This window comes from Gorilla gorilla, chromosome 9 (assembly GCF_029281585.2).
Source record: "Gorilla gorilla gorilla isolate KB3781 chromosome 9, NHGRI_mGorGor1-v2.1_pri, whole genome shotgun sequence".
Taxonomy (NCBI): Eukaryota; Metazoa; Chordata; class Mammalia; order Primates; family Hominidae; genus Gorilla; species Gorilla gorilla.
In genome coordinates, this window is record NC_073233.2 from 97,690,522 (window position 1) to 97,701,337 (window position 10,816).

The 10,816-nt window shown below is 37.2% G+C and overlaps 1 protein-coding gene across 1 annotated transcript; it reads right to left on the minus strand.

Annotated features, from left to right (window-relative positions):
* Positions 1-4,061: 4,061 nt before the first annotated feature.
* On the minus strand, positions 4,062-10,403 carry LOC115932790 (tripartite motif-containing protein 49C). Its single transcript, XM_055355381.2, has 6 exons — positions 9,993-10,403; positions 9,632-9,727; positions 7,633-7,863; positions 6,899-6,921; positions 5,651-5,748; positions 4,062-4,561 (listed from the first exon to the last, which is right to left on the minus strand). The coding sequence occupies exons 1-6, from the start codon at positions 10,401-10,403 to the stop codon at positions 4,062-4,064; spliced, it is 1,359 nt and encodes a 452-aa protein (XP_055211356.1).
* Between the last annotated feature and the right edge of the window lie 413 nt (positions 10,404-10,816).

A 10,816-nucleotide genomic window follows, 5' to 3' on the forward strand; every position in this document is an offset into this window, starting at 1 on the left:
AAGCATTCTTATACACCAGTAACAGAGAAACAGAGAGCCAAATCATGAGTGAACTTCCATTCGCAAATGCTTCAAAGAGAATAAAATACCTAGGAATCCAACTTAAAGAGACGTGAAGGACCTCTTCAAGGAGAACTACAAACCACTGCTCAATGAAATAAAAGAGGATACAAACAAATGGAAGAACACACCATGCTCAGGGATAGGAAGAATCAATACCATGAAAATGGCTATACTGCCCAAGGTAATTTATAGATTCAATGCCATCCCCATCAAGCTACTGATGACTTTCTTCACAGAATTGGAAAAAACTACTTTAAAGTTCATATGGAACCAAAAAAGAGCCCTCACGGCCAAGTCAATCCTAAGCCAAAAGAACAAAGCTGGAGGCATCACACTACTTGACTTCAAACTATACTACAAGGCTACAGTAACCAAAACAGCATCGGACTGGTACCGAAACAGAGACATAGACCAATGGAATAGAACAGAACCCTCAGAAATAATGCCACATATCTACAACCATCTGATCTTTGACAAATCTGACAAAAACAAGAAATGGGGAAAGGATTCCCTATTTAATAAATGGTGCTGGGAAAACTGGCTAGCCATATGTGGAAAGCTGAAACTGGATCCCTTCCTTACATCTTATACAAAAATTAATTCCAGATGGATCAAAGACTTAAATGTTAGACATAAAACCATAAAAACCCTAGAATTAAACCTAGGCAATACCATTGAGGACACAGGCATGGGCAAGAACTTCATGTCTAAAACACCAAAAGCAATGGCAATAAAAACCAAAATTGACCAATGGGATCTAATTAAACTAAAGAGCTCCTGCACAGCAAAAGCAACTATCATCAGAGTGAACAGGCAACCTACAGAATGGGAGAAAATTTTTGCAATCTACTCATCTGACAAAGGGCTAATATCCAGAATCTACAAAGAACTCGAACAAATTTACAAGAAAAAACAAACAACCCCATCAAAAAGTGGGTGAAGGAGATGAAAAGACACTTCTCAAAAGATGACATTTATGCAGCCAAAAGACACATGAAAAAATGTTCTTCAACACTGGCCATCAGAGAAATGCAAATCAAAACCACAATGAGATACCATCTCACACCAGTTAGAGTGGCGATCATTAAAAAGTCAGGAAACAACAGGTGCTGGAGAGGATGTGGAGAAGTAGGAACACTTTTACACTGTTGGTGGGACTGTAAACTAGTTCAACCATTGTAGAAGACAGTGTGGCGATTCCTCAAGGATCTAGAACTAGAAATACCATTTGATCCAGCCATCTCATTACTGGGTATATACCCAAAGGATTATGAATCATGCTGCTATAAAAACACATGCACACGTATGTTTATTGTGGCACTATTCACAATAGCAAAGACTTGGAAGCAACCGAAATGTCCAAAAATAAGAGACTGGATTAAGAAAATGTGGCACATATACAACATGGAATACTATGCAGCTATAAAAAAGGATGAGCTCGTGTCCTTTGTAGGGACATGGATGAAGCCGGAAACCATCATTCTCAGCAAACTATCACAAGGACGAAAAAACGAACAGTGCATATTCTCACTCATAGGTGGGAATTGAACAGTGAGATCACTTGGACACAGGAAGGGGAACATCACACATAGGGGTCTGTTATGGGGTGGGGGGAGGGGGAGGGATAGCCCTGTTAGATATACCTAATGTAAATGAGGAGTTAATGGGTGCAGCACACCAACATGGCACATGTATACATATGTAACAAACCTGCACGTTGTGCACATGTACCCTAGAACTTAAAGTATAATAAAAAAAAAAAAAATCAAACTTTCCAGAGAAGACATCTCCAGAGAAGACACACTGAATATGCATCTGCTAGGCTTCAGGCACCCAATAATTACTGCTTACCTAGATATCCGCAAATCCTCTAGACATGAGACTATTCATAGCAGATTCTGGTGTGTATCACATTGGTAATAAAGCACTTCATCCTCACTTACTCTAATAAAAATACTTTAAACTTACTTCCCAAGGCACTTTTGTCTGGTCTAAGCAAACATGTAGCTATCCCAGCTTTCTCAGTTATTTTAAATAAATCAATATTTAAAATACCTATAATTAGTGCATTTATAATATATTGGTTTGTGTTATATCAAGTAATTATAGTTTGTTTTATTATGAGACAGACTGTCATTCTGTCACAGGCTGGACTGCAGGGCACCACCATGGCTCACTGCAGCCTGGACCTTCTGGGCACGAGCCATCCTGCTGCATCAGCCCCCTGAGTAGCTGGGACTATAGCATGTGCCATCATGCCAGGCTGATTTCTAAAGGAATGTTTAGTAGACATGAGGTCTCACTATGTTGCCTCCACTGGTCTGGAACTCCTGGCCACAAGCCATTCTCACACCTTGGTCTCCCCAAGTGGTGGGATTGGAGGTGTGTGCCACCATGCCTGGGCTCCTATTTTATTCTGCTACCTTATGCATTATTTGACATTTTGGGTCTTAAAAGTTATAATTCCACAGCGTTCATGTAATTATGGAACCCATAAAGAGCTTACAATTACCAATATATTATATACATGGAAAAGTCTTTTCTTAACTTCAATTTTATCGTTTAAATTGGCATATGTTTATTAACTTGTTTCTGAGATTCATCAGCTTTGTTGCATTCAGTGAGTTATTTATTGTTTTATAGGATTATTTTGCATAAATACACCAAATTTATTTAGCTATTCTACAGTTGAAGAATATTTTGGGTCTAATTTGGAGCTACTATAAAAATTGATGCAGTGAACAATATTGTGTATGTTGAAGTATATGTAGGCAATCAGTTGACTATATTTTAGAATTAGAATATCTAGCCCATAAGAAATGCTAATAGTCAGTTTCCCAAAAGGGATTTCCATTTACATCTCTCCAGCCATGAATAAATTTCATTTATTCTGTATCTTTGACAACACACAATATTGTGTGTCTTTAAATTTTAGTATTTTTTTATGAGGGCCTGTGGTACAACTGGTGGATTAATTCTTACTTTTGTAAGACTAATGAAAGTGAGCACTTTTTTATGTTTGGCTAGTTATTTATGTATCCAATTCTGTAAAGTGTCTGTTCAGATATTTTAGCCAATCTTCTGTTGAGTTCACTGTCTTTTATTTATTACAATTTAAGTATTCATCACATACATGTATTATATTTTACTTTATGTATGTTGGGGTGAATATCTTTCTCCACTACTAGTTTGCATAATGTTTTTTGAAACACAGAAGTCATCATTATCAATATAAATGAACTAATTGTTTTAATTATTAATTTGTGCCCTGGTTAAGAAATCCTTATGAGAATATTGTATCAGGTTCCCCTTCCTTTCAGGACTTCAATCTATCTGGAAGTGACTGTGTATGGTTTGAGGTAGGAGTCAATATTTAGTTACTTTTTAAAAAAAAATTCAATTAATCCAGCATTGGTCTGATCACATTGTGTATTTCAATGTAGACGAGCACCCTAATAATGAAGGATTATTTATATCTGTGGTGAGAATTGCAAAATAAAGCCCAGCATAGAAGGTCAAATAATATTACCTCAAAGGATAGATTAATACAATGAAACCTGATGGATAAGTGTAATATAGTTAGATAAAGAGGAAGAAAAACATTTCCCAGTTATCATTGAGACTTCACTCCAAGTTTTTTGCATGAAGCAAAAGATCCCGACTGTCTTCCATTGATTTTTACTTCATTCAGACATGTCTGTCATCTATTACTTCACTCAGTGACAGTCAGAAATAAAGAAAAAAAAGAGAATATACGGTATGCCATGATCATGAATAATGATTTTTCAAAAATTATTTAATAAAGAACCAATACGTATACTTTTCGCGTTTTCAGCATATTTAATAGTAACACAATAAATGAGTTTTGATAACATTAGAAGGCAATTCAAGACATAAAATAGAGCCTATTTTTGCTGTATGTTAAGGCACAAGGAAGAGGACTTCCTGGGATAAAGGGGTTCCCACAGCATGTGAACACATTTCTGATTTGTCTCTGGTCAGAAGTGAATACAGCAAAAGATAGGCCTGAGAGGAGGTGAGAAAGAGCAATTAGGGATGGTGTATATTAGGGAGCTTTGATTAACATCAACAAAGCTCACAGTCTTAGCCTCACAATCCAGGAATAATCCTACTCGGGTGGTAGGTTTTGGGATATATTGCAGCATAAGTGGGGAGGTGGTAAAGAGACTGGATTGAATGTCATTCTTAATACACCCAAGAAGAAAGAGTCCCTCCTCTCCATCTATCTTCTCATTCTGATTCTTCTCTTTCCAATACATATTACAGACACCAAAAGCCCAATTCCAGGAGTCCCCTACATGGACCTCCCAGTAATATTTGCCGGAGGTGAAAGTCTGAACACCCCATGCAAGAAAACTTCTAGGTGTTGCAGTGAAATGGGGTACATCTTGATGGTCACATCCAATACACATGCTTCTCAAAATTTCATATAGAAAGATATCACTGTTGGCTTCTTCATGATGCAGAGTAATATGCACTGCAAAAAAAAAAGAAAAAGAAAACATGCATAGACATGTGTAAATAAGAAAAAAATAATTGTTCTATCAAGAAGTTACTTTACTAGCAAATGTAAAGTCATAAAAAGTTTTGCTTGTAACTTCTAGTAAAGTATAGAGATGGTTAATATTATATACAAGACAAACAAAACCCTAACCACAGATATTATGGTTTTTTTTGAAAACTTACATATTGAGAGCCAAATGTGAGACCAACTTCTTTCAATCCAATTTTCAAAGTAAAATTTACACATTGTATGCCCTAAATGCAATGCTGTTATCAAGATCATTATTTAGAAATGTTTCTTATTCTTAAAAACTAGTGCTATCATTTTGGAAAGAACGTGAATGTGAAGATTTTCACTTAAGAACTGCTCTAGATATCTGGATAAAAATCCATATTTACACGTTATAAGTGATAATTTAAAGCAGATCTCTGCAAAATCTTTGACCAGTCTCTCTGCGGTCCTCCATTCTAGCTCTGGGCTGAAGCTGGATTTTAGACTTAACATGTAGCTCTTCATATTGCAATTAAACTGAACTTATTTTCATTTGTCATTTTACTTATATTCACAAAATGATTTCTTCCTTTTAGCTTTACCTATTAATTCAAATGTTTGCAATATATGAATAATATATACACATTAAAAAAATACAAAACCCCCAAGAATCTCCAGAAAACTATACTCCCCCAAAGCACAGTTCTTAGCAGTTCAAATGAATACACTAAAGAAATGTACAATTTTGTATTTAACATTAAATAACTCACCTTCATTCTGAGCATTGTTCCAGTTGCTCCTCTTTTAAATTTTCTACACTACTCCTTTTTCCCATTATATAACTCAGTACATAATATGCCAGAAAGTATTTCTTTTTCACTATCTTTCAAACTGAATGCTATAAATCTGACTGTAAATACAGACACGGATACCAAAGGGTTGCATGGTTATATTGTTCACTTATGTCTTAAAAGAAGTAAAATATTTGATAAAATATGAAATATTACCTATGTGATCCTAACAGTAATAATATTTAGATAGTGGGAGTGCTGCCTGTGGGTGGAGACTTACCTCGGAATTGGTTGAGCCTGTCCCTCAGTCCAGTGATGGGCCCTGCACTGAGCTCTGGATTCAGAGGCTGGGGCATGTGCAGCAGCACGGACTCACTCCTGCAAGGAAAAACCTGCAGTTACAACATCTACAGCCATAAAATAAATAAAAATCACTATTTGTATATAAAAGACATTCCATGAGAATCCTTTGAATCTACACATTTGATAATTCAAAAATTATTCCTTCCTTTTGCAAATTAATTCTTTACAGTTTCTAAATGTTAAAGCATGATGGAAGAATCGAAGCCAGAATTCAATCTGATCCTTCTTTTTTTTTTGCTCCGAATGTGTAAGGTTCCTTAGCTTTATGGCCTTGAGAATATTTAGAAACGGAATTCTGAGTTCCACTTCTTGGCAGACTCCCCTGACATCTTTGTCTGAAATAGCGGGGTTCTGGGGAGACTGATGCATCCACTGCTTCCTTCTCAAGATAAAGAATGGAAACTTGTTCTCTCCCCTTTTAGCAAAGAACTTCCCTAGAGACTTATACAGTTCTAACACTCCACAGTTTTTTTCAATCTATTTTTCAGAACTGTTAACTGATATGTATATATGTATAAAAAACAAAACATCAACACTTTTTCACTGCTAAAATACTTCCTCCTCTTCTCTCCTGCTTCCTCTGGTGACTTTCTCACCATCCACAAAACAAAACTCTTATCTTTCTCCTGTGCAGGCTTTCAAGCAATAAAACAAAATCAGGGGCCGGGCGCGGTGGTTCACGCCTGTAATCCCAGCACTTTGGGAGGCCGAGGCGGGCGGATCACGGGGTCAGGAGATAGAGACCATCCTGGCTAACATGGTGAAACCCAGTCTCTACTAAAAATACAAAAAATTAGCCGGGTGTGGTGGCAGGCGCCTGTAGTCCCGGGTACTCGGGAGGTTGAGGCAGGGGAATGGTGTGAACCCGGGAGGCGGAGCTTGCAGTGAGCCGAGATCGCGCCATTGCACTCCAGCCTGGGTGACAGAGCTAGACAACGTCTCCAAAAAAAAAAAAAAAAACCAGGAATCAAATTGTTTGTTTTAGTTCACTCTTCTTTTATTCACTTATTTACTTCGTGGCCTTGTCTTTTAAGGTGTGGGAACGAAAGTAGATGCAAAAAAAAGTGCTATCAATATCTTAATTATTTATGCCATGACTTTAATAGAGCCTGCTTTGATAGTCGTGGAATCTTAAAGAACATATAAAATCTAGGTACACACTCACCTGTGTAATATGTCTCCAAAAGCCTGAAAAAAAAAAAGAAGAAAGATTTAGTGCATTTCACAAGATGCATCTTTCCCTAAGTTCAGTGTGAGATTTGTACTCAGTTTCTGAAGATATTATTTCTCTACCATCTTCTCTTCTGGAAAGTATTTTCTATTTCTTCTGTAATGAAAAACCCAGTCAGTTGTATTGTTATTAATTAACGTCCTGGGAAAGTCTGAGTCTTGAAGACATTCTCTCCAGAAGTGAAGGGAGAAGAGGCCCAGAAGGTCTATGCTCTGTGGTAATCATGAAAAACCTACTCAGTCATCTTTAACTGAACCTGTTACCCGAATGAGTGGACCCCAAAATAATGTTAATGCAAACCTAGATTCCCAAAACTTCTGATCTTGCCATGTTTACAAATTAACCTAAACGTAAATGAATCACTCACTATTCTGTACATGTTTAACAACCCAAAGTATATTATTGAATTAGATGGAGAATATTTCTTGGGGCTGTTACCTTGACCATTCCACAAAGTTTTGTGGCTGGTGGATAAAGTAGGAGGGACCTTTGGCCTGGTAGAATCCCTTAGTGGGTCTATACTCTCCCAACAAAGTAGCATTAGTTATGTGAATGTGTTTTTGGAAACACATCATGGAAATAAAAGTAGAGAGATGGATTTCAGCCATGAGGAAAATACTTATACATGTGAATATTCAAAAACTTGAAACCACATGGCGAGTTTGTACCTGAAGTAGCTCCACATCTGGTTTATGGCACATTTCGTTCAGCTCCTCATACATTCCTCTTAAAATCTCCATCCTATGAGCCATTTTGGCTTTACTTAAATGAAGTCGATGAAAGATTTCTTTCCCCTTCTTTTTCAGCATCTCCAAATTATGTTTTTCTTCTTCATGATGAAATGCAGGCATCTTCTGATACTCAGCTCTAATTGCTTCTAGCCTTAAATTCACATAATCCTGCAGTGATAATGGGTTAGTCAAAAGAGAAATGTATATATCCATCTCCTATTAAATCTCACTGATTCCTTTTGTCTCTCGAACGTCCAATAGTTCAAACTTCTGTCCTGCCAGTTCTTAGAATCTACAAATTTTGTTCCTTTCCTTTTTTCTGCATAAAGATCAACATAGCTGTATCTGACCAATTACATTAAATTTGTTCAAGATAATGTGTTTTATAAGATATTTAAAAATAAAGAAACACAATTTGAATTTCTCTATTCCAACCCATATTTATGGCAAAGTAAGAACAGTTCATGCTTGAGAGTTGGAGTATAGGGCTATAGTTACTAGAAAGGAAACAATTATTTCTATTTCTGAGATATGCAACAAGTTGCTTAAACTCATTATATGAAAATGACCTTAGACTAGCATGTCCAGCTAAGTGCATTTCGCCCAGCAAAACCTATCCTTATAAGGCTGCATTTATGATTTGGCCATCTTTGTCTCCCTGAATTCATTTCCTTCTATTCTTTTTCTAAGTCATCCCAGTCTGAAACATAGACTTCTTTGTGGTTCCTCCGGCCTCCAAATATACACAAACTCAAAATTACTGCATCTGCTATTCTCTCCAACTAGAATTACATATATATGTATACAAACACACACACATACATACATACATACATATATATACGCACAACCACACACACATACATACATATACACACTCATGGTCCACATATATATCCACACACACATTTGTGTTCCCCCTCCTCTTCAAAACTTTGTTTCAATTTGAATTTTTCAGTGAGTCTTTTTTCTGACCACCCTATTTAAAACTCAAACACTAATCTCTAGTTTCTGGCCTCTATCGTCCTTTTCTACTTCCCTGCTTGATTATTCTCCAACAAAAACCTACCACACTCAAATACATCATGTATTGCATATATTTGTGTATTGACCATTTGACTCTCTTATTTGGATTGTATGATTTGTGAGGACAAAGGTGCTTCCTTTCTTCTTTACTAGTATATTTTCTAATTTAATATTCAACATAGACTAGGTTCTCATGAAATACTTTTCAACAAACTAATATTAGCTATCATACCCTCAAAATATACATTCACAAAGAGAAAATTATTTTAATGTTTTTCTGAAGTCCTCAGAGTTCTCCTTATATTTAGATACTAGTTCCCATCTTTCGGGCATGTTTACATGTCTCCCTCAAGACACAAATCCATATTTCTCACCACTTTTCTCATCATATGTTATGTAGTATTCAATATTAATTAGTTGAGATTCTTAATTTCATGGTTGCCCTAGATTTTCCCTGTCACTTTTTCTGCCTCAAATTTTCCATACAATTCCAAATACTACTTGCACACTAGCATTCAGATTAATGCTGACCGACACTCAGAAGTTTCAGTTGAGCATTCCATGACTGCCAAATAACCCTTTTGCCTAGCATTTATCCAACCAGCAAATATAGAATGCTTTGAGATGGCCCAGTTTCTTGGATCTGTTGGTGTGTAACTATAGGTTTGTATGAAACAAACCAGCATGCTTTGGGTGACATCAGTAGTTTTCTTAGAAATCCTACCTAACAGGCATACTAGTCTATATAAAAATGAGGCCACTTTTTCTCAATGTTTTCTCTCGCCTTTTTTTTTTTTTTTTTTTTACTGAATCCCAGAAACATTACAGTTTGATATCAAGTTCCTATTTTAAGAGTCACCCATTTGCCCACCATAAGTTCCTGGAGAAGGTAGAGTAGTACAGGACTAACCTTCCAGCATCTGGTTCTGGTGGTTTCCACATTCAGGTTTCTGTGATTTTCACAAGCTTTTTCCCACAAAGACTGCATTTTCTGTAAAAGCTTCTCCTGCAAAAGAGCCATACATTGAAGCACCAGTGCAGACCATGACATAGGGAGGGGGCCCAGAATGAGAGACAAATAAGCCCCTAGTAAATGGCATTTCCTTTGTTTCCCTTCATGTTTGTCAAAGCCCAGAGGTTGGAAGCTAAGAAAGCCCAAACAGAGCTGCTTAAAGGGACTCAGAGTTGGCTTTATCCAATCTCCAAGAAAATAGACCCACAGGAATGTTATGCTTCCTTTACAGAAATCGATCTTCAGAGCCATCACTTACCCGGTGTTCCTCAGCAGCCCACTCAATGGGACGGTGTCTGTGATACCGGTGCTCCTGAGAGCTGGAGCACAGCAAACAGAGCAGGCTCCTGTCCACTTCACAGAACATCTTCTTTGTCTCCCTGTGAGTGCCACACATTTGCTCCTCAGAGCTCAGGAATAGCCAGAGACTGACTTTTCTGGCAAGAGAAGCCATCTTCTTCAAATGAATGTCGGTTTGGAGGTTTATCTGCTCTGTTGACTTTGTGCATTCAGAGCACTGGACAAGAAATGGAATGTCTTGCCAGTTGAGGTAGAAACAAGGCCTGCAAAAGCTGTGCCCACAGTCTGTGGTGACCGGGTCTACGAAGTAGTTCATGCACATGGGGCAGATGAGTTCCCTCTGAAAGACCTGTAAGATTCCAGAATTCATGTTTCTGAGGAACAAAGAGAAACATGTCATTTTGGGGCCTGGGTTGATGAAAAGCTTCTAAACATGTGGAGATATGTGATAGTTATATTTTCTTCTCTTGACAGTGCTCATTAAAGTACAACAAACTATTTCTTCTGTTACAAACTTAAAAGTTTACACTTAGAGGGAGTCTCCTGGCTTTATAACAGATATTACTAACTAGAGGACTCACAGTCCCTTCTACCCCTAGTTCCTGTCTGTAGCATAATACAAACCTATTCAACTACCCATTTTCTGAACATAGATCTGGAAATTGGGTTTTGATTCTAAGCGGTCAGAATAAATCATAGTTGTCCCTACTCTTCTTTCAATAACTGATGAATGACTGTGAAAGAGTGGGAGGGAAAAAACTACCCGGGCCAAAGAAATATGAG